General features: G+C 41.4%; 1 protein-coding gene across 18 annotated transcripts in view; it reads left to right on the forward strand.

Annotated features, from left to right (window-relative positions):
* The window catches only part of dlg1 (discs large MAGUK scaffold protein 1), a 356942-nt gene that overhangs the window by 251084 nt on the left and 80828 nt on the right, over nt 1-25030 (forward strand). For all 18 annotated transcript variants that reach the window (XM_033032030.1, XM_033032037.1, XM_033032028.1 and 15 more), the window contains one exon: nt 11588-11723. In XM_033032030.1, the coding sequence (XP_032887921.1) occupies nt 11588-11723 (136 nt within the window). The remainder of the gene's footprint in view (nt 1-11587; nt 11724-25030) is intronic.

The following is a 25030-nucleotide window of genomic DNA, read 5'->3' on the forward strand; positions in this document are numbered from 1 at the left end:
TTAGACTTTTAATTATATAGAAGGCAAGGTAACTTTAATTTGGCAAGGCAACTTTAATTAGGCAAGGCAACTTTAGCATTTCCAAACCAAAGGCAACACAGGTTTAGCATTTCCAAACAAAAGATACACAGCTTTAGCATTGTCAAACTATATTTTCAAACCACATTAAGGGCACTGACAGGTCAGTAAAACCACTCACAGTTTAGTAGACATGTGTTCAGTGTTATTCACAGGTCAGACTGAGAGATGTGACCCTCTCGCTCCCCCATCTTGCAGAGACTGACTGAGGCACTCAACACTTCCGGGTTTTATAGTCCCTCCGGAAGGGGCGTGGCCTTCAGGAGAAAGAATCTCATCATTTTTTAAACACTAATAACTTTTATTTTTCATCGATGGGAAAACATTTCTTGTCCTGCACAGTGGAGGGGGACTCTGAGTAAGATGGCCAAAAATCACAGCCGTAAGTGGCAGCGTTTTTTCTAAAATCAATATACAGAACAACAGGAAGTGGTCAAGATCAGACTTTTAGTAATATAGATAGATAGATAGATTATCTCATTGCTAGACAGGGAAGCTGGCACCAAACCCTGTCTTCCCGGTTGTTGTGAGCTGCTAGGCTGGGAACCTGGGAGCTTGTAACCATGCATATAGTATGTGAGCCCAAGGGTTTGCTGCAAAGTCACAATGCCTAGCCCATGTGTTGACAGACTGCCTGACTCTGACAGTCTCCTACCATCTCCCTCATCACCACCTGTTGAATGTGATGGAAGCTGCTGTCTCCTCCTCTGTGTTTAGTTAAGGGGCTGTCCCACTGCGGCGACCTAATTGGCGAGTTTAGAAGAGTTTTCCCTCGACTCACTCACAGCATGGTCGACACGAGGTCCTAGGAGATCTTTGTAACTATCCTTCATGCTCGAGAGTAGTCCTCGGGTATTCGAGGCCTCGGCTAGGTCGCGGCGTATTTTTCAACATGCTGTAAAATGCCCGTAAGTAAAAAAAGGTCGCCACGGAAAAAAACAATGATTTTTTACTCATAGGTTTAGTCGAAGTAGGTCATCATGTTATTCGTAGGTAATCGAGGGTAGTCTAAGGTAGTCATAGATAATCTTCAACATAGTCGAAGGAGGTCTTCGACATGACATTTTAAAAAACTCTCCTAAACTCGCCAATTAGGTTGCCACAGTGGGACAGCCCCTGTATACTTCTCTCCTGGGTTGAAGGTTTTTCTATGGTAATAATCTCAACAGTATAATAATAATAATAATAAATTTTATATTTAATGGGCGCCTTTCATACAAAATCTCAAGGACACCTTACATAGTAATCGGAATAAAAACAAATAATCGGAGTAAAACAAGTAATTAAAGACATCACAATGACACAAATTAAAAACAGAATTCAATCCAAAAACAGAAAATCAAAAACACAGTGTGAAGAGAGAGCAGCGGCAACCAATTCGTGCCAGCGTCCACTCTCCCTTCCCTCCCAGTATGACTGGCCATTGAGCTTGTCACCATAGAAAAAGCTCTTGGCTGGAGAGATCTATGCAGATGAAGAAAGGAGAAACAGCAGCTCCATCACATCTGACATGAATTGATGAAAGACCATAAGGTTTGGATACTCTGCCACCATGTGGAACAACTGCTGCTGCTTCCAGCAATTGCCTGCACTCGAGGTACCAGTCAGGGGGCATCCCTGAGCTCCACATCACAGTACAGAGTAGGCTCGCCACCTGCCTCAACCTACACACCACCAGTCATCAGATGCAGCTTCTCCATGCTGAGCCATGGGCAAGTAAAGGGCCTGTCCCACTTGCATGCGATTGCATGTGTTTGGCGCGACCAAACGGAAGCGGAGTTCGCGCTAAATACGCGCGTGACGTAATTTGCGTCATACTTACCAATCAGCTGGGCAGGAGGCAGGCCGAATGAATTTGGGCGTCGGGCGGTGACGTCATCACACAACGCCACGCCGGGCGGTGACGTCATCGCGCAACGCCACGCGCTAGGTGTCAAGACGCTGCGTACGCCGTCAAGACGCTGCGGACGCCCCCAATGCTCCTGCGGGCCAACTTGGCGGGTGAAATTTGGTGCGCAAAATTTTCGGACAGTGCGGGATTTTTGGAGGCACAACTCCATACGCCTCCGCGCTTCGAAGTGGGAACGACCCCGCGTGGCCCGTACGCGAAGTGGGACAGGCCCTTAAGTGTTGCAAGACTGCTAGTAGAGGAATTCACACCAGATCCCTGAAGCAAAGAGGGCAGAAATTGGCACCAAGCAACTGGTACAACACTACTGTCAATCATATTTATAACTCCTTTTAGCATTGATTCCATTAATGCTCTTATTCCTGGGAAGATATCCTGCATGCCAAGCGAGCTGTAAGTGAGTTTGAACTTGGATGCAATATTGAAAATTTACAATGATCGGATTAAGTAACTATCTCTGAGGGCTATGAACATATTAGATGCGATTTGTAGTTTGAACAGACAGGTCTGATGAAAATTAGAATACAAAAATGGGTGCTACTATATTTGGAAGAAAAATAAGCAGAAATGTAAGAAGTATGGATGTAGAAATATCTAAGTTTGTACCCAAAACTTCAGCAAATTTTAAAAATCAAATACATAGTAGCCTTACTATTGTACTCGGTGAGAAGGTTGTTTGCTAAGAAGCATGTCATTACACGAATCATTGGTTGGAATATCATCTTTCTAAGTATTTAAGTGAAAAAGAGTTACTCTGCAAATACAATGATCAATGAGTTCAATGATACTTTATTAATCACACCTACCTAGGTACAGTGAAATTCTTTGATTTGTATACAATCTGGTAACATCATACAGGCAGCACACACAGTCGCCACATTACTGGCGTCGACAAAGTTTCAAGGTTACAACAAGGTAAATTTGATCTTGAAAGAAAATTCAATTCAAAGGAAATCTGACAATAATTCTAAATTATGAGATTTAAAATAGGATAAATACAGAAAGTATAGTTTCCATTGGTAATTGAGAGCCACAAATCAGTTCACAAGGAATTAAGGTGGCACAGTGGCATAGTAGTTAATGTTGCTGCTTCACTGCTCCACGTACCCAGTGATCCAATTTCTTCCCACATCCCAACGATTGGCTGCAGTAAATCAGTCCTCCGTGTAGGTAAATGGGAAAATAATCAAACGGGGAGCATAATGGGCATGTGAAAGTAAGACGAGGGGGAAACAGTACTGATAAGTTTGCTCTGCTAGAGTCAAGATGGACGATGAGTTAGATGGTCTCTGTTATAATAAGAATTTTAATATAAAGGGGGTTAAAACTTTAACATAAAAAAACTTTGAAGAGATTGGAGATACAGGTGCACAACCTTTTATCCGAAGATCCAAATAACGAAAACCTCCGAATAGCGGACATTTTTTCGGTCCTTGAAGAAAGGTCCTTGAAAACGTTCACCGAGGGCGGCCCGCAGAGGTGACAGCGGAACCTCCGCTCGGTCCTCGAAGAAAGGGGAACTAAATCCCCATTCATAAAAGAGAAGGTGAGGGTATATTGCGCGGGAGGGTTAATAATTGACAATATGCTGCTGCCTGCCCGCTGAGTTTAAAAGTTCCCACGGTAGACTCACGATACACAGTGCAGATTGTCGCTCCCTTCAGTTTCACCCCACCTACGCCCCTCTGCTTCCCGGCCATGTGTGTGACCCCTTCCCTCCCCTCTCCAGCTCCCCGCCCATTGCACCGGCGCGGGGGCTTTGCACTGTCTTCCCTTCAGCTCCAGTCCAGGGGGGTGGCCGGAGACGTCAGGACCAACGGGACACCAATACAATACAATAATAACCTGCAGCCATACAAAAAAAGAACCAAGACACACACCAACACAATTCAATTCACATAAACATCCATCACAGTGAGTCTCCTCCTCACTGTGATGGAAGGCAAAGACTTGTCTCTCCCCTGCTCTCCATTCCTCTCCCAAAGTCGAGGTCAAAGCCCCCGGTGGGCGCTAGCAAGTCCGCGGCAATTTACAGCCGCGCCGGGCGTTGTAAGGCCCCGCTCCAGGTCACTTTCAACCCCGTAATTCGGGCGGGAGAAGTCGCCGCTGCCGATGCCCCGCAAAGCAGTCTCCCACCGTGGACCCGCGAGCTCCCGGTGTCACCATCCATCGGAGTCGGGTCGCAGCAACTCTCCACGCTCCGAAGCTGGCTAGCTCCACGGAGGTAGGTCCGTAGGTCCACAGGCTCCACAGCTCCCACCGCCGCCCACCGACCCCCAGGCCCACTGCAAGCACGGAGATCCCAGAGACCCACAGCCAGCAGCAACTCCAGCCCAGCCCCGTTCCAACTCCAGAGGAACACGTAGGGGCAGAAGCTGATGGTGTGCAAGGTACGTCTTGTTCTTGGGGTGGCGGATGAGGGGGCGCAGCTCGGGCTGTGGGCAAACTGCCACTTGTCGCTGTAGCGGCCCATCGGGGAGCGGATTCCTCTGGAGTTGGAGGGGGAGGGGGGTAGTGTGCTGTTTGATCGCCCCCTGCTATCCCAGGGACAGGGAGACAGCGGCTTTTTAGACTGGTGGGCAATCACTTCCAAAGTTCTGCCCACACAGTCAGTACACTTCTCCTACACTGCATTTCATACAAACATTTATTCTGCAAGAAAAAACTACATTGAAGACTCAAACTCGCGATCGAGTAACTGCCAGGATCAAGGCGCAAACTCGCGACCTTGCGGATATGAGCCGAGCACTCTACCACTGAGCCAGCCATTAAAATCTACGCTAAAAAAATTCCATTCCGAAGACCGACAAATTCTGAATTACGAAAAGTGTCTGGTCCCAAGGCTTTCGGATAAAAGGTTGTGCACCTGTAGTGACAATGAATAAACGGCTCTTTCAGAAAGCTCTTGTAGGGCTGTAAAATATTTAGATGCCGGTGTGTATGTGGAAAATTCCGATCCTCAGGCAGGAATGCTAATGTTAAGTGTTATAGTCTCAACCAGCAGTATAATTAAAAGCTGGGAGAATGGAATGGTCAGTTAGTCATCTGTAAGCTACCATAAGCTATGGGTGGTGGGAGCACTGTCTTACAAACTTTTCCGAAGAAGCCAGATACTGCCAGTTTGCCATGTTTTTTTTACAATGGGGAGGGATGGTCCCTTTAGAATATCTTTGCGACCCAGTTTGCTGTTCTGTACACAAGACCAGAGTGGAATCTTCTGTTGTGGTGCAGTAGATACTTCAGTTAAAAAAGTATTCATTTTGTATATTCCTTTCTGTACCATGTCGTATTCAAATGAATACTATCCCAGATAATATGTTTTAACTGGGAAAAGAGGATTTCAGAGTAGGAGAGGAAGAATTTCATTTTCCATGTTTTGTATAAGATGCTTTTAACTTGGTGAGGCGATTCTTACTGTCCATTCCCCAAATTGAGCACGTTATCGTTCAACGTCAAGGAGGAAGTAATGGGCAAAATCTATTCAAGCATAATGGACTGCTTCCTTGGTGTGTGTGAACTGATGGGTGATGAACACAGCTAGTTGGATGAGAGCACTCAACAGCAGTCACACACTGGCAATGTCTGTGGGAAGTGAGCAGCAAAGCCATTAGTGGTCATAAAAGGCTGAGTGCAGGATCAATAAAACATTGATTAGCTTTTCCGATTGTCATGCAGACAGAGAGTCAATAGCTATGATAGAAAATTGAGAGCCAAATTGGTTCTGAGATCAATTGGTCCTGAGATCAAATATGACACTTTAATAAAAAAGTTTTTAAATGTCAGTTCAGCGTTGCCCTCTCTTCACACAGATGGTATTTATATGAACGCCAGAGTCCTACACAGTGCATGCACTTTTGAAATATGCAAAGGGAGCATCTTTGTACTCTGCACAGAGAAGCTCCCAGCAGCGATTGCTGCCAATAAATACCGAGTTAATCAGACCATTGCTACCCATCATTCTTGGAATTGGGTCATGGAGAACGAACCGAACCAACCTACCATGCATTGACTCCATTTATACCTCACGCTGCCTCAGCAAGGCCAGCAGCATAATCAAAGACGAGTCGCACCTTGACCACTCCCTCTTTTCCCCTCTTTCATCAGGAAAAAGGTATAGAAGTGTGAAAATGCACGCCTCCAGATTCAGGGACAGTTTCTCTCAGCTGTTATCAGGCAACTGAATCATCTTGCCACAATCAGCGGGCAGTGCTGAACTGCTATCTACCTCTTTGGTGACCCTCAGACTATCCTTGATCGGATTTTGCAGGCTTTACCTTGCACTAAACGTTATTACCTTATCATGTGTCTATACACTGTAAATGGATCGATTGTAATCATGTATTGGCTTTCTGGTGACTGGTTAGCACACAACAAAAGCTTTTCACTGTTCCTCGGTACACGTGACAATAAACTGAAACTGAGAACAGGTCCACATTATGATTTATCGATCTTTGCTAACAAGGAATATGTGATTGCGTGGTAGGAAAATTTTCAAACTTCTCACCTACCCACGTCCAAGGTTTTTTTTTTAGAGGGGTTCTTTACCATTGCAGTGAAGTTACTGGACCAGTATCAAAAGGTTGACCTATTGATTTTGAGTTTGTCACATTGGAGAAGCTGGGATATTTAAATAAACAAAACAAAATTAATCTCAAAGATAAAGCTTGCAGCATTAAAGGTGACTGCGAAAGTCCAGATTGTTTTAAAAGATTCATTCAGGGTTGTGTATCTTTGGCATTGCGTACACCAAAAACCTGGACATGTTCAGAATGTAATACAGTACAGAAACAGGCCCTTCGGCCCACATTGTCCTTGCGGAATATGATGCCAAGTTTAACTCTTATCTGTCTGCCTATGATCCATTCCGTACATATATATGTGCCTATCCATGTCTTTTAATTGATCATATTCAAGTCCAAGATCAATAGTCCTGATCCTGCATGCAGTTACATTACCAGCCAATTTGCTGGATCGTAGCTGCCTAGTTTTGCAGGTAGGTTGTTCTGGAGCAGCATTTAAATGCTTAAAATTGTTTTAAATTGGGAACATCTACACAGTTGATTAACCTTTTCAATTTACTGATGGCTATTATAAATAATTGAGTGCACTAAGCGGGAATAGAAAGCCTTCACTTTCTGTCATTAGGTTTCTGAACCCAGTAGACGGCTCATTTGTTAAAATGCTATCATAAATTTATAAAATTACATTTTGTAATGTAAACAAAAGCATTTCTATGTTTTTCCTCATCCTGGCACGCAAAAGATAATCATGTGAGTGAATAATTGTTAGACTATGGAGTGCAATTCAATACAGAGCTAAATGCTTCCATTAATGAATAATGTGAAACAAATAGGTGGGTTTGTTGGAAGAGGATATTAGTGTAATAATGGTAAATTACTTCCTTCCTAAAATGAACTGGTCCAGGAACAGCTTCTTCCCGGCGGCTGTCACTCTACTCAACAACGTACCTCGGTGACTGCCAATCACCCCCCCACCCCCCGGACACTTATTATCACTTATTATTATTTATTTAAATCATTTGCTATGTCGCTCTTCCAGGGAGATGCTAAATGCATTTCGTTGTCTCTGTACTGTACACTGACAATGACAATTAAAATTGAATCTGAATCTGAATCTGAAGGAATCGGTAAGCCTTTCAAAAGATATTGTTCTGGGAATACACAAGTGCACAATTGACATGAATTTAGAAATTTAAGGTGCATCAGCTTTGAATAAACAAATGCAATTGGATGAGGGTTAATAAAATTCTCAACAGAGATAACATTGCAATGCAAGAGTTTGCTTTGATATTATCATTGGGAAGGGGAGTGTTGTTGATTTTAAAATAGATTTAAATTTGGACTAACATGTATTAAGTAAATTGTGAATTTCATCATCGACCATTGTTCAGACAGCCATGTAACATTCAATGAAAAAGTTCACTCATTTCAAACAGATCAAACTAATATCTTGATGGGTCTTGATGGGAAACAGTTGCCTGCAGTCAGAAAGGCCTTGTGTTCCCAGATTTTAGGCTGTTTGGTTTATTTGTGAATTACAAAATGTTCAGTACTCATGTTTTGCGTAATAATAAATTAGTTTGGTTTAGAGATACAGCGCAGAAACCGGCTCATCCGCGCCGACCAGCGATCCCTGCACATTAACACTATCCAAAACACACAAGGGACAATTTTTGCATTTACCAAGCCAATTTACCTACAAACCTGTACGTCTTTGGAGTGTGGGAGGAAACCGACGATCTCGGAGAAAACCCACTCGGTCACGGGGAGAATGTACAAACTCCGTACAGACAGCACCCGTAGTCGGAATCGAACCCGGGTCTCCGGCGCTGCAAACGCTGTAAGGCAGCAACTTTACCGCTGCGTCACCGGGCCGCCCTTTTAATAGTTTCCATAATCTGGGTGAAACTGAAATGGACAATGTTGATAATAGTGAAATTGAAAGGATCAAAGATGATTCCACTGAATTAAGTTTCTACTTGAATCTTTCGCTTCTGATCACAATATTATATATATATTTCTAATCCTTGGGACCAAGGATTACAGATATATATATTACATCTAATAACAGACTTTTCAGCCCTGTCACGTTGACAGTTGTCAATACTTTTTACTTTATGGAACTGAAGTCAGGCTACAATGTAGCAGCAGCACGCTTCACCCATCTGCCAGCGACTTTTGTGGTAAAGTTCCTGGTTAATTAATTGAAAATATTTTAAAAAAACAAGTAGGTTTGTTAATTTATATTGAGTAACATTTTATTTTAAGTATATTTAAATTAATGCAGTGACCAACTAGCTTTGCATAATAATTTAAAAGATCATGTTCTTCATCAGGCTTTATGCTAATCCAATGAGAACTCTTTGGTGATTTCTATGTATAGCTTTATAAATCCCTGTTGATTACATTTAGCATTTGAGCGACATCATTTAGAACCTTAAACAATTATATCATTACAATTTTATTTTGTGTGGAATCATTTAGAATATTTATGCACCAAATGTACTGACTAGTTTACAATGAGATGAATGTTTCTAGGCTGCCCCTCATTCCTGAACTCTTACAGGTTGAATTTTGCAATATTACAATGTGCTAATCAGACAGCAGAATAAACAAAACAGATTAAATTAAAAAAGAACAATAGCCATTATGCTCTTGCATTCTGAGGATCCGTTGGTTTTCTAGGCTATGATTCCTCAAATTCATAAAAGCTTTTGGTCAAATACATATTCGTTCACAGGGCAGGTGTTTCACTGACAAGCTCTGTCCCAAATTGCCTCCGAACTGACTAATTTCCAAAATCATTTCATATGGCAATGAATAATCATGGTCCTTTGATTTGAATCAGTGGTCATATAATTTAAAAAAAATCGTTTAGTTGTTGCACACATTGCAGGTCATGTTGGGAAAAAGAATTTGTCTTCTTCAGTGTAATGTGAAATCCCTGTAGAAAGTAATGGCTCTGCGTCATATGTTGAGTCGTGTTGTAAATTGCAATTATTCATTGCCATATATAAAGCCACTTGGATTGATTAGCCCTGTGATTTTATACGATTCAGGAAAAACAAATGGTGTAATTAAGTTGGTAATAGGGTTGAAGAAGTTAACCCTCTTAACTAAAGGAAGTTGCAGGTCAAAAGATGGAGTGGTCAATTCTAGGCAGTCAATAATGTAAATGTGCAGCTGACGACTTCCCTTTTGTGTAGTTCTAGTTGCCTCAATACAGGAAGTATATGTATGCTTTGGAGAAGGTGCAGAAGAGGTTTGCAGGGATGTTGCCTGGATTGCAAGATGTTAGCTGTAAGGAGAGGTTGGATAAACTTGGATTGTTTTCTCTGGGGCATCAGAAGCTGAGGGGTGACCTGACGGAACTTTATTAAATTGTGAGAGGCATAGATAGGATCTTAATCCTTTTTCGTCTGGGTGGAAATGTCCAATATTACAGGGCAGAGCTGTAAAGTGAGACAGGCAAAGTTCAAATGAAATGTGCAGGACATGTTTTGTTAATACAAAATTGGTAGGTGTTTGGACGAGCTGGCTTGGATGGTGCTGGAAGTGCACATCATAATGTCATTTTAGAGGCTTTTAGGCACATGATTTGCAGTGGATGGAAAGATATGGATCATGTGCAGGCAGAAGAGATTAGCTTAATTTGGTGACATGTTGGGCACAGACATGATGGGCTGAAGGGCCTGTTCCTGTGATGTACAATTCTGTTTTATGTTCTTCACTACCCCCCACTCCTTTAACATTGAAGAAGTTGCAAAATGAAGCATATTTCATGTATAGTGACTAACTGATCATTGAAATATTTTATTTTCCCTTTTTTTTCATTTTTTTTTTTCATTTTATTAGAAGTTAATACAGTACAAAACAATACAGTGGTACCTAATTTTAGGTGCCAACTATGTCATAACGTAATACATTCTATGTACAACCTCTAGTTTTATGTTTTTGAAAAGGAAGTAAAAAAAAACAGAAAAAAATAGAGAGAAGATAAAGAAGAAGAATAGATAGTAGAAAATAGAAAAATGTGAAGTGTGTATATAAGAAAAGAAAAAATAGAGAGTAGAAATAGGAGAAAAAGACCCTTAAAAAAGAAATTTTCAAGTCTTTGTTCGGAGATGTAAATCTATCCACGACCTGACCTGGAATCAGTCATCTTTACGGCACCGCTGCATCACATGATTCCAAAAAGTCGATGAAAGGGGACCAACTCCTTAAGAATTGGTCATATTTATCTATTAGTCGGAGTCTCATTTCTTCAAGGTGTGCTATGTCCATCATATTCCTAATCCACAATTTAATAGTTTGTATTGCTGTATTTTTCCAAAATTTAAGTATCAATTTCTTTCCAATTATTAACCCATATTAAAGAATACTTTTTGGTCTTTATTTAAATTGATATCTTCTACTATTATTCCAAATATAATCCATTCCGTATTAGGTTCTATTCTTAACTTGAAGAGCTTTGTAAATATATCAAATATATCGCTCCAAAATTTATTCAACTTTGTACATCCTACAAATGAATGTGTTATATTGGCGTTTTGAAACAAACATTTATCGCATCTGGGAGAGACATTTGGGTAGAATATATGCAACCTCGTTTTTGAATAATATAGTCTATTTTCCCATTTAATGCATCTTTTTGTCCATTTCTTGTGGCTCTGTGCCTCATGTTGCTGGGAAATAACAACACACTCACAGTGACCATATGAAGTCTGCTTCTGTTGGCATATATACCAGCAGTTTTCTAATGCTTCTTTCTATTGGGCAAGAACCTATTTTAATCATTCTACAATTCATAATTCTGAACCTAATATATCATGATGTGGAACAATTTGAGGGAGAAATGGTAAAGATCTAAATTACTAAACGCACTATGTTCAAACTGATGAAATGGATCACCAAGTAGTTTTAACATAGATTGTAGCAAAAGCAACTGAAAATGACGAATTGTCAAGATTTATTTTAATTGATAATTTCTGTGATGTGGCTTTCACTTACAGAATATTTTAGCAAAATGTTGGAAAATAGGATTGTGCTACCAATGCATACTTTTTTTCTATTCTTCTAGCCTACTCACAGTTGGAAAACCATATTGCACCACCCACCTATGTAGGAAGTACAGAATACAAACAGTCTCTTCCTCCATCATCGCCAGGCAGATACTCCCCAATTACTAAAGTCGTGGGTGATGACGAAATGACCAGGTATGATTTCATGAATTTATAATGCAATTACAATTTTCTGTAACCATAAAACAGAAAATCCATCACTGTAACCCCAAGTGATTTTATTTTGAGGGGGGGGGGGGGGGGGGGAGTGGTGTCAAAGATGTCTCCTTTCCTAGGTGCAGTGTCATGTTCTGTGAATCTCTTTTAGTGAGATCTGTTGGCTTTGTTGAATACAATTACCGCACAGTTCTCCATTATCTTTTTTCTTCACACAATTTCACTTGCAAACACTTTGTGTTTGTCAAAACACGATCAATGTTTTCATCTTATAAGAATTGGCTCCTTTTGGAGAATCTGTACAGGCTGACAGAGCTGTCAACACACCGCTGCCTGCCCCAGCAGATGAACAATAGGCTTTCCAACATGAAGTATCCATAACTGTCTAGATGCCTGATTGATGTCTCCTGGCTCCTGCTGGCTAATTTATTTTTTTAACGCTGATCTATTGGTAACTAACTCCTATTGGTGTGTAACAGATGTTTCTATTACCTGGTTTATTTGACTGCTGGGAAATTGACTCATTCTTTCTACATTTGCAGTAACTACATCAACATCATTTCTGCAGATTAATCTAAAAGATTCTCAAAAGCCATCTGGTGAATGACAAGCAGTACATTTTTTTTGTTTTGACATGCAACTGCAATCCCATTAATTATCGGAAATATTGGGCATTCTTGGCATGCAAATAATGAATGTGGCATTTGTCCTGGTCTTACCCCAGTAATTGCTGATACACCCTCCACTTCTGCATCCAAATCTGTAGGGGTGCAGATGGTTCTTTTTAAGCCCAGTCGGATGCCAGAGATTCATCAGCCCCCTACAGAATTACTTTATCTTCTCTGCAGTACAAGTTTCCGTTATTCAAGTATCATTAGGATGGTCTGTACAATGTTACATTTTTTTGTGTATCAACTTGCTCCTTCATTCAATGTATTCAATGTTCCTTTCTTCTTGGCTCAAACAAATGTGAATTTGTAATATTTTTAACTGCTCTCCCGACTTTAGTCCATCTGGCTGTTAGCTGGCTCCACTTGCCCCCAGTCCATGCATGCTGTCCCCATCTGCATTTCATTAAGCACTACAATCTTTCACTTGAGTTCTCAGAAATCCTAGGGCTTGCTAAATCCTTGACATGAATTTCATGAAGCTTTGAGTTGCATTTTTTAACTTGCATGATTGTTGGTTCCTGTCTTCTTTTTACTTTGTGGTGTATATATAGTACAGGTCCACCACCGATTTTCCGGCATCCTTGGTTGCCGGACCAACAGAGATCATGCCCTCTCAGAGGAGTGCAACGGTATTGGACTGGTCTACCTAAGCCGTCGAGGAGCAGAGATATTGACTTGCAGAAGTTTGCCTTGGAAAGTTGGCAATGGGAATGGATCAGCTGGTTCGGGCCGGGCCGGAGATCTAGAGGCCGGGCCGCAGAGGGCAAAGTCGACCCGCCGATCGGCCACGGAAGTCCTGATGAGGTCCTGATCAGCCACCTCACAGGCATAGGCACCGTCCCATTTTCAGTGGGACCTTTGGAGGGAATTTCAAGTGCACTCTCATAATTTTGTCTGGGCCATCATTTGCCGGAAAATCGGTGGTTGAGCTGTAAGATATTTTATGAATTAATTAATATGTTTATTGGCCAAGTATGTACACATACAAGGAATTTGCCTTGTTGCTCCGCTCACAAGTAACAACACAACATACAGTAAACCATTAAGAATAAAACATAAAACATTAAGAATAAAACATTATGAACACATGCGAATGAAATAAAATACTAGAGCAAAACAAGGCTACAGTCTTTTGGTTATTAAGTAAAGCTACTGCCCGTGAAAAAAAGCTGTTTTTATGTCTGGTTGTGGTGGATTTGACAATCCGGAGTCGCCTTCCAGAGTTTGTGGCCAGAGTGAAAGGGGTCAGAGATGATCTTACCCGCTCGCTTCCTGGCCCTTGCAGTATACAGTTTGTCAATGGGGGGGGGGGGGGGGGGGGGGTTGCAACCAATAACCTTCTCAGCTGATCGAACAATTCGCTGCAGCCTCCGGATGTCGTGCTTGGTGGCTGAGCCAAACCGGACCATGATGGAGAAGGTGAGGACAGACTCCTCTATTTTACGGAGGGTTCATAATTGCTGTTATGATCATGTTATTTTCCCAACATGTACAATTACTGTACCAAGAAGCCTTTTGAGCTTTATTCCAGATACATCTGACCTACTTTCCTAGTGTTTACATCTCCTCATAAAGCCCATGGTATAGATTTTTGTCTTTGGTGGGTAGTTATCGGAGTATTATATTGCTAGCCCTTAGAGTCAATCTGATTTTCTCTTCATTGATTTTGGTAGAATATCGACTGGATGATGTGATCTTTCCTGTCAGATTTTGTGCTGGCAGTGAAAACAAAAGCCTATCCATAATGTTTTGACTGCGTATGCCAGAGAAGGTGTTTAATTTTAAGAAATCCATTACCATGAAGTTGAGCTAGTTCATTAATATGATCTTTATTGTGTGATGTTTGCATTTGATACACAAGTACCTCAGTTCCATCATCACCACCACCCAGAGTAACCCATGTTTCTTTTAATATGCCCTTTTATTTCAAATTTCCATAAACCCTTCTGTTGCGTTACTGAACAATCTCTTGAAACCACCACCAAAGTTTAACGTTACCACTTCAACAAATTGGAGGTAGAAAATATATGGCCCTCACAAATTAATTTCCTGTTGCCCTTTATGGAGTTAAAGATTCCTGTTAGACACAAAATGCTGGAGTAACTCAGCGGGACAGGCAGCATCTCTGGAGAGAAGGAGTGGGTGACGTTTTGGGTCGAGACGTCGAGATTCTTCAGAGATTCCTGTTTACTGATACCTATTCTGCCGCAAGTTGCCAGCAAGCTACATAAGCAAGAATCTATGGAGTTTCACTTCACAGCTGGTGTAATTTCTTTTTGTACTGTCATATTGTCATTGGGTGTCAAAACGCAGCTAATATGCTTATCTCTACCTGAAGAGTATTCTCTAAATCTCAACACACTTTTTAATCCCTAGCTTCAGAGAATCTCTGAAAAACTATCTCTTGAACCACACACCCTGCCACTTGCCTGTTCTACTGCTGTTTTGTGCTTACTGTTTAAAGTACCCAAGTTCACTGTTAAATTAAATTAAATTAAATGAACAAGTTATTTAAGGCTGTTCTGAAGCAGGTGCCAGAACAATACTAACCTGAATATTCCTGTGAAATTAAATTGAAAATTAATTCTGCAACTATTTGCTTATTGAATTTCCCATTTAACACAAGTGCTAATAAATACAGTTAGTAATTTAAATATAATTAACCCAAATGTTGTAGTGACTGCAATGGATCTTTAAAATAGATTTAATATTTACCCATAGCAATAAAAGACAACCTTATTTCCACTTCAAAATTCCCATGATTTTTCATTATTCCTGTCATCTGGAAATCTCTGCCCAAGGTGCCCTGCAACATGTCTATTTAAAATCTCCAGTGGCAAATAACAAAACCAAAATTCCAGTCCTCTGCAGAATAGTAGTCTTCTGTTTGTTTTAACCTAATCTGTTCAGTACAGAAAACCTGTTTTGCTTGAATATATTCTAATCCTACACTGGTGGGAGTGGAAAGAGCACCAAAGTTCCTCTGCTTTTGAAACATTCATTTCCATATAGAATTTTTTAATCTCTTGCCAGCACTGACTGTTGGAACCGGTACGCCCTCTTTATTTTTCTCAAATGGAGGCTTCAATCTTTCATTAGCTGAACCAATAATTGTCATCAAAAGCTCGCTGCATTGAAGGGTGTTGAGGTCAGATCTCCATCCTTGAGTAAAATGTTGACTGGACATTAACTTGGGTATTTGCTCAGGATGAACAAGTTGACTCTAATTTACAAAATGAAAAGCAAGACTTCATTCCCCATCCAATAAAGTGCAAAAATAAGTTTGGCCCCAGTTGTGCAGGATTTGATCGCTTCAAGATTGCTCTGTGCACTTGCTCTCATTATTTTAAAAGAGATATATTTGCCTTTGAGGTCTTGCAGCGAAGTCAATCGATTAATTTCCTGAGCTCAAGCAGTTGCTGTGAGAACTCATTGCGAAGATTAGATCTTTTTTTTGGAATTCAGGTTCACCTTTACTATTGTCAAATGTATCGGGGTACAGTGAAAATCTTTGTTTTGCATTTTATCCAAGCAGATCAAATGTACAATAGACAGACAGACAGACAGACAAATAAATTCAAGCACAATCGATAGAGCAAAGGATCCAGAATATAGTTGTCAGCATTGCAGTGCATCAAAGATAGACACAAAAGGCTGGAGTAATTTAGTAACAGGCAGCATCTCTGGAAAGAAGGAATCGGTTACGTTTCAAGTCGAAACTCTTCTTCAATTCCTTAGACAAAGTCCAATGTCCTCAGTGGGATAGAGGTGAATCAAACAGCGCCCTAGGTTATGGAAGGACCATTCAGAAGCCTGATAATGGAGGGGAAAAAGCTGTTGTAGGTTCTAGCTTCTGCACCTTCTGCCACACAGGAGCAGGAGAAATGATCGGAATAAGATGTGATCTTACTGAGCATATTGAACATAGAGAAACATTGTAAGTTGGGGTTTGAGGAAGGGGATTGTGTATGTGTCCTTTGGTGTGGTATCTTTCAAAAATGTTGAAAGATGCATACCTAATTGTATTTGTGCACATTTTTAAGCAAATTGTACCTCTGCTGCCACCTGTACAATACACATTTATTGTCATTTGAGCCCCAGTGAGACTCAAACGAAATTTTGTTCCACAGCCATACAAACAAAAACAATGTCCTACAGACATACACACAATTAAGTTCACACAAACATCCATCACAGTGAACCCACTGTGATGGAAGGCAAAAGTCTTTTCTCTCCCCTGCTCTCCCGATGTCCAAGCCCCAGGCGGGCGATGATAAGTCCCACGGCCATTTTAGGCCGTGCCGGGCGATTTACGGCCCCGCTCCCGGTCTAAAAGTCACAAAGTTGGAGCCCCCGGCGGGCGCTGTAATGTCCCACGGCCATGAAGCCGTGCCGGGTGATGTATGACCCCGCTCCGGGTCGTTCCAAACCCCGCGACACGGGCTGGAGAAGTCGCGTTGCGGGAGCTCCGGGAAGCGGTCTCTCTCTCCACCCGGACCCGCGAGCTCCCGATGTCCCAGTCCACCGGACCTGCGGCTGCGTTGCTGGAGCCTCCGAGCCCCAGGAGTCGAGTCGCAGCAGCGAGTCACCACCGCTCCCCACGTTCCGAGGCCGGCCAGCCCCACGATGGTGAGTAGTCCGCAGCGCAGTCTCCCGAGCCCCCGGGTCGTTCAGGTTGGAGGCCGCTCCACGGTGCTAGGCCCCAACGACAACGGAGACCCGACCGGGAAAAGGTCGGGTCTCCCGGACAGGGAAGAGATTTTAAACGGTTTCCCCCACCCCCCCCCCGCCCCCCACATATACACATTTAAAAACCAGTATTTAAAAAAAACACCAAACACTACATTTAACTAGACAAAAAATAAAAAAGACAGACAGGCTGTAGGAGCCGCTGCAACGAGTCGCGCCGCCACCAGGAATGTGCATGTCCAAGCCTACCTGTAGTAGGCTTGGACATGCACGGTTGCTGATGCAGGAATCTGGAACATTGGAAGTTGTGATTTGTACCCAGGGCTAAGTTGAACTTTTGCTTGACTTGACTGAGAGACCGTTGCCCCAATGGCCAGTTGTTGTTCAAGAAGACTTTACAGAATTGACTGGCATGAACATGCCTTGTTGTTTTGAGATTCAGTAGCTATTACTTGAATGTTGCATATCTGCATGATTTTAATCCTATTATGTTTATATTGTTTTCAGCGATGTGGCCTTGTTTATTTCAGAGGATGATTAAAAAATAAAACTGCTGACTGTTGAAATATAAGCCTAACCAGATAGGTCTGGCAGATTCCCTTTTGAAGGATATTCATTAACGCAATGGATTTTTGCATCAATTCAAATTCATGATCTGTCATTAATGATAAATAGCTTTTTAGTGCATTTATTGAAATAATTGAATTTAAAATTTCTGTGGCATGATTTTAAATTGTTTCTGGATTGTGTTAATGGATTACTTATCTAGTGAATTAATAGATAAGGTGAGAATCCCCGAGGTGTGGAGGTTGCCGTTTAATTAAACCAACAATAATTGATTTTCTATGTAGGAAAGAACTGTAGATGCTGGTTTAAATCGAACCATATCGATTCCATCACCTGTAGTCTCTGTGTCTTCATTGGTCATGAGCTTGCTTAATTTAGCACTATAAAATATTGTTTTTGCATTTACTACAAGGAAGAAATGGTCCTTGTTGCATGGGGTCTGAGTGGAAGATGGCTGGGGAATAGAACTAGCTGGATTGTCAGAACATAGGCCACGTATGAAACTGCAGAAAATGTAATTGCGAGCAAAACCCAATGTTCTGGAGGAACTCAGCAGCTCAGGAAGATTCTGTGGAGGGAATGGACAGGTGGCGTTTCAGATCGGGACCCTTCTTCAGACTGATTGGAGCAGGGAGAGGAGAAAGCTGGAAAAGAGGTGGTGACGTGATAAAGCCTAGCATGTGGTAGGTGATGAGCTTTGTACAGTACAGCCGGTTACTAAACATTTTCTCTCACCTTGCCACTCCCATTCCCACTCCCTTTCTTCCCTTGGCCACCTCCATTGCCAAAGTGAGGCCACACACAAACCTGAGGAACAGCACTCATTTGCCATTTGGGTAGATTACAACCTGACAGTATGAACATTGAATACTCTGGTTTCAAGTAATACCCCCCCCCCCCCCTCTCTCTCTTTCTTAAGCCCTCCCCAAGCCAGTGCACACCCATTTACCCCACCAATTCCCACCCACATTGCCCCTTACCCTCCTCCATCAGCTCATCTCCTGTCCCTGAGACCCATGTCCCCTGCCACCTCTATCCCTCCAACTGGCTTTACATTTCAACCTCCCCTTATCTCCTATTCCAACACCCTTTTATCTCCTTTTCACCTCTAGCCTTTGTCACTTACTTCACCCATCTGCCAACCACTCTCTCCCTTATTTGTATCTGTCTATCATTTGCCAAGCTTTACCCTGTCCCACATCTCTTTTCCAGCTTTCTCCACACCCCTCCTCCCCCCCACACACCCTCCCCCCAACTCCAATCAGCCTGAGGAAGGGTGACATTATCTGTCTACTCCCTAAATACGTGGCCGTCTCTGGGGCTGTAACCTTCGAAAAGGGAAGACGTCAGAGTTATCAATACAAGAATTGGGTTATATCCAAAACTGGACACTAAACAGCTCGGCATGACTTTTGTATAACTTATGGTGATATTAATCTCAACCACTCAGTTTCTCATTACGCATTACTCCTATGAATAAACAATTACACCCTTGGGCCAACACTCACAAATCTTATTATTTGGCATTCTATGGTATTTGCAGTATGCTTTAGAATGTACATTTTGGCCAGTTTTATCATTAGATTAGGAATCTTGAAAACTTCAGTTGAGCCACTGCAACTTCCTCAAAAATAGATACGTCCAATTTCCTTTGTCTCTTTATCCTATTTTTATTTTAGATCTCAAAATCATCATGGTTATTTTCAATCACCAGCAAAGGATAGTACTTGCTAATAACCTCGAAGATATCTTTCATTTGCGGATTTCCTCTTTCCCTTTGTCAGTTTATATTTGGCCCCTCAGTGGGGAATGTGTTCGGTGAAGCTTGATGAGCAGCCATTCAAACTGGAGAATTCTCCAATCTAAACTTTGAAATTAATTGAAAATAGTGGGGAGCTTAATAAAGATTGGAAGATGCAAATACAATAAAGTAGCATCAACTTCAAATTACATTAAACATATAGTATTTTGAAACACTGTATGTTGAATTTTGAATACCCTCCACTCCCTGTATATGCATGTGCATATCTAAAAGCCTCTTAAATGCAACCATCATATCTGCTTCCTTGGCAGTTTGTTCCAGGCACCCACTATTCTCTCTGCAAAGAATTTTCCCCACGCATCTTCTTTAAACTTTGCCCTTCTAACTTTAAAGCTGTGCCTGCTAGTATTTTATTTTTCCATCCTGGCAATAATATTCTGACTGTCTGCCTTAACTATGCCTTATAATTTTATATACTTCTATCAGGTCATCCATCAACTGTTGGCAGAAAACATTCCAAGTTTGTCCAACTTTCCTAATAGCTAAATACCCTCTAAACCAGGCAGCATTCTGCTAATCCACCTCCTGGAGCCACTTCAAAGCCTGCACATCCGGCATGGTGAGCGCAATGGTAGATTTGCTGCCTTACAGCGCCAGAGACCCGTGTTCGAACCTGACTATGGGTGCTGTCTGTGCGGAGTTTGTACGTTCTCCCCATGACTACGTGGGCTTTCTTCGGGATCTTCGGTTTCCTCACGCACTCCAAAGACGTACAGGTTTGTAGGTTAATTGGTTTGGTAAAATTGTAAATTGTCCCTAGTGTGTGTAGGATAGTGTTTGGCGATGACTGGTCGGCGTGGACTCGGTAGGCCGAAGGGCCTGTTCCCGCGCTGTATCTCTAAACTAAATTAAACATCCTTCCTGTAATGAGGCAACCAGAACGGCACGCAATATTCAAAGGCAGCCCAACTAAAATCCTATCAAATTGTAACATGACTTCCTGACCCTTATACTCAGTACTCTGTCAAATGAAGGCAAGCATACTATACGCCTTCATTACGATTCATTTACTTGTTTTTAATTTGAAACTTTCAAACATTTCTCAGCACAAGTGCCTCAAGGTCAGGATTCCCGTGCAAACAGTTGTTATCTCTGCTATCTGATCTTACATGACTGCTCTTCCCTGGTGATTCTCCGATTACTCTCTGGCATTGAAATCCACATAAAGCATCTGCCAATTGAACCTCTGGCATTTTAGACCAGATGAGGCCAGGAACAGCAACTCTATCCTTTTGAATGGAAAGGAATGGCTTGGAGGTAAAAAAAATAAACCAATTTACAATATTTTTTAATTACTGATTATGTGCAGTTTCTTCCGTCTTTTTAACCAGTCTGAACTTTAATTATATATATATATATATATAAATAATTGGATTTTAGTGTTTTTATATCTTTTTGAATTTTCAAAATATCCATAGTCCATGTTAGGTTTGGCAGTTGGCTTCTCATCTGCCAGATTCAGGAAAAGTGTTTTTTCCTTGTAGAACTTCATGTTCTGCATCAGGTACTAGGTCCTGGAATAAAGGGGCTGTCCCACTGTGGCGACCTAATTGGCGAGTTTAGGAGAGTTTGAAAAAGTGTCATGTTGAAGACCTCCTTCGAATATGTAGAAGACTAGCTTCAACCAGCTTCGACTAGCTTCGGGAAAGTTGGACACCGAATAGTGGAGAGTGAAGACGACCTCCTTCGATCTCCTTCGACCTCCCTACGACTACCTTCGATTACCCTCGATTACCTACGAATAACATGCCGACCTACTACAACCTAGTTCGACTAAACCCACGAGTAAAAAATATATAGATTTTTTCCATAGCAACCTTTTTTTACTCGCGGGCATTTTTTAGCATGTTGAAAAATACGGCGCGACCTAGCTGAGGCCTCGAGTACGCGGGGACTACTCTCGAGCATGAAGGAGAGTTACAAAGACCTCCTAGGACCTCGTGTCGACCATGCTGCGAGTATGAGTCGAGGGCAAACTCTTCTGAACTCACGGATTAGGTCGCCGCAGTGGGACAGCCCCTTTAGCCACTTCTTTCTCTCCTGCATCAAGTAAAAAGGGCCTTTTCAGAGAAAGCAGTGACATTGAACTGATTATCACCGCTATTGTCTACTTGTGCGTAATGTTGTCTGGAAACCAGTATATTGGAAAACCAATGGTCGTATAAAATGGCCATATTCATGTAATATAAAAATAAAAGAGAAGAATTTTCGTAATGGAACATAAATTGGATTTTTTCAACCATATCTTGAGATAGGAATACCCTCCAGAAATATTCTGCCCTTTTGGCGCCTTTGTCATCTTGGTTTAAGTGCAAAGCTGCCCATTGTTTGAATGCAAGAATAGCCAATTTATTGTGGTAATAGTAATGCTTTCCATTTTTCCACGCACAATCGAAAAATGTCCTTCAGCCTATTCCATTGTCTACTAACATTGGATTTCTGAAGGCTGCAATGAAAAATATACTCAATGACAGCACCATATTATCAAATGTTTGTGGTAACAGCTCTCTCATGGCAATGGAGTAATTAAGGTCTGGGCTCTAAGTAACAATTTGATCTTCTGAATGGATCTGAAAGGTTTTCTCTTTTGTGAAGGTTATGTTGCACTGACTGCTCCAGCAGGCTTTTTGGAGATTCTAAGTTGTAAGTGCTAACCTTATGGCAAGTGAAACATATTTCCCTTGCACCCAACATGGAGAGTCATCAAACATTTATTGCCTAGCTGGGATATAACATGGCATCTTTGGATATAACTCATTTAATTTTACCTGCTAGAGTAGCAAGCTTCAACTGAAGGAATGCAAAATAAAATTGTTGCTTGACGAAGTGCCACTTCTTCCATGGTTTACTGGTAATAAAGTGTTGAGCCACGTCATTGTGATGTTGGAATATTTTCGAGATTCGATCTGCTCATAGTTTATTCAGTATGTAATTTGATTGCAGCTCATTAAAGAATATACAAACTGTAACATGCCCAAAAATCAGTCAACTATGCCTCAATTGTCAACTCGTGCCTTTGAGTCAGAAGGTTGCGAGTAAAAATCTCATGCCAGAGATTTGAGATTTCACATTTTCCTGTACAGTTCCAAGAAAATACTACACTGCCAGAATTGTTTATTTTCATGAGATATTAAACTGAGATCCATTTTCCTTTCTCAAGTTGACTTTGATAATTTTGTGGCAGTATTGCTCCTTCGTAATTCCTCCTTCGTTAGAAGGGGACGAAGGAGGAATTGTCCATGGTATCCTGGTTAATATCTCTGCTCAATATCGTGAAAAGACAACATATCAACTGATTATCATGTTGTTTGTGGCAGCATGTAGAGCACAAATAGATAGTTCTGTTTCCTACATTACAGTGAATACACTTTAAAAGCACTGCAGTCGCTGCAAAAGTGCTTTAGATAGAGAAATGAAATGTTCCACAGAAATGCAAGACTGTATTTATCTTGTTGCAAGAGCACTGCATCTGTGAGGCAGTCAGGTAATCTGTTTTTCAATAGGGAAAGATTATCTTTATGAATAAAACAAAGTGTTCCTTTGAGCTCTCTGTGTACACAATTGTGAATTACGATGGCGGGGGTTCTGTGTGGTTCTTGTGATGAATGTGATTAGTATTTAGGCAGGTAGTCTTCGATTTACTGAAAGTGAAGCCTATTTGCTCTGTCTTGATTTAATTGTGGTGTTTGTGAAATTTTGGTTCAAAACAACTGGAAGAGAAGGTGCTTTGGTTGATTATGTATAGAATGAATGTGACTAGTAAAAATTCCAAGGGGAAATTAGTGCAAATTCCATGGAAAGCAATATGCCATGTCAATTTTTCTGTAAATATCTCAGCAAGATAAATAATATTTTCCACATTCATAAATAGATTAATTTTGGTATTCTATGTAATGTTCACAGTGTCCATTTTAGCCAATGCATAGCTGCTAAAGAATATATTACAGAAGTGAGGAATAGAAGACAAGTTTTGGATTATCATTTATACTTTGAGGCAATGGTAGATGTTTTACAATTTGGTCTGCTCTCAGATGTTTTTTCCCTGATGGCAAGCCCTGCTCACAAGAGCCCTCATATCTGATAAATGCCACAGTAACCTTAATCAGGAGCATTGGTACAATCTGAATTGGTACAATCTGGTAGCATCAGTCTGAAGAGGGGTCTCTATCCGAAACATCTCTTCAGAGATGCTGCCTGTCCCGCTGAGTTACTCCAAGATTTTGTGTCTACCTTCGATTTAAACCAGCATCTGCAGTTCCTTCCTACACAATGCTTGCATTTATTTTGATTTCCTCTCCTTCATAAAAACATAGTCCCCTTTTCCTTGGAAAACAGAAGAGTAATTTGGAAAACCATGTAGCAGAGGCTTGTTAAACAGCAGTAAGCTGTCAATAGATTTTAGAGACATGGAGTAATGCAGCACGGAAACAGGCCCTTCGGCCCGACTCGTCCATGCTAACCAAAGTGGCCCGTCTACGCTAAGAGCATTCGCCTGCATTTGGTCCATATCACTCGAAACCTTTCCTATCCATGTACCTATCTGGGATTTTGCCAGCTTTAAATATTTGACTCGGTTCATAAGAAAAATAGCAATTAACTAATGTTTCTAAGATAGAACTTGGAGGAACCACATGAAACATTGACTGACTAGGCTGCATTTGAGCAGATGAACTGAATTGGACCCAAGGGCCAAAGTGGGAATTTTATAAATTTATTGATGAGATGTGGTTGAATTTGCCATGGTATGGAGTTATTGTCCTAAAGAAGATTGTATTCCAAGATATGTCCTTGTGCTGGGAGTGAGATTCCAAAACTTTGACCCAGCAGCTTTGAAGGAACTAAGATATATTTTCAGATCAGGAAAGTGTTGCATTTGGAAGTAGTTCACTAAGGGTTGATGTTTATAGAAAGAGCCGAACTGTCTCAGTGAGTAAGAAACTACTTTCATGTTTACATGTAAATGTCAACCCCATCTACCTGTGATCTTGATTTCTGCCTTTGATGTTATGAGAAATTAGAAATGATTCATGCATTCATCTGGTTGATACTTGCTATCTGAATGATCTAAGAGTACCTGCCTTCACCACCTATAGGCAGTGTGTTCCAGATTCCTACCACCTTCTGGGAGAAAAAGTTCTTACTCAGATCCCCACTAAGTATTTTATCACTGAACCTAAATGCATGACTTCTAATTTTAGACATCTCTGCAATGAGGAGAAGCTTCCAACTAACTATGTCTCGGCTTTAGGTTCCCCTTCAGCCATTTCTGCTCCAAGGAATACAAAACCAGCTGAATCATAGAAACATAGAAACATAGAAATTAGGTGCAGGAGTAGGCCATTCGGCCCTTCGAGCCTGCACCGCCATTCAATATGATCATGGCTGATCATCCAACTCAGTATCCCGTACCTGCCTTCTCTCCATACCCTCTGATCCCCTTAGCCACAAGGGCCACATCTAACTCCCTCTTAAATATAGCCAATGAACTGGCCTCGACTACCCTCTGTGGCAGAGAGTTCCAGAGATTCACCACTCTC

This window comes from Amblyraja radiata, chromosome 13 (genome assembly GCF_010909765.2).
Source record: "Amblyraja radiata isolate CabotCenter1 chromosome 13, sAmbRad1.1.pri, whole genome shotgun sequence".
Taxonomy (NCBI): domain Eukaryota; kingdom Metazoa; phylum Chordata; class Chondrichthyes; order Rajiformes; family Rajidae; genus Amblyraja; species Amblyraja radiata.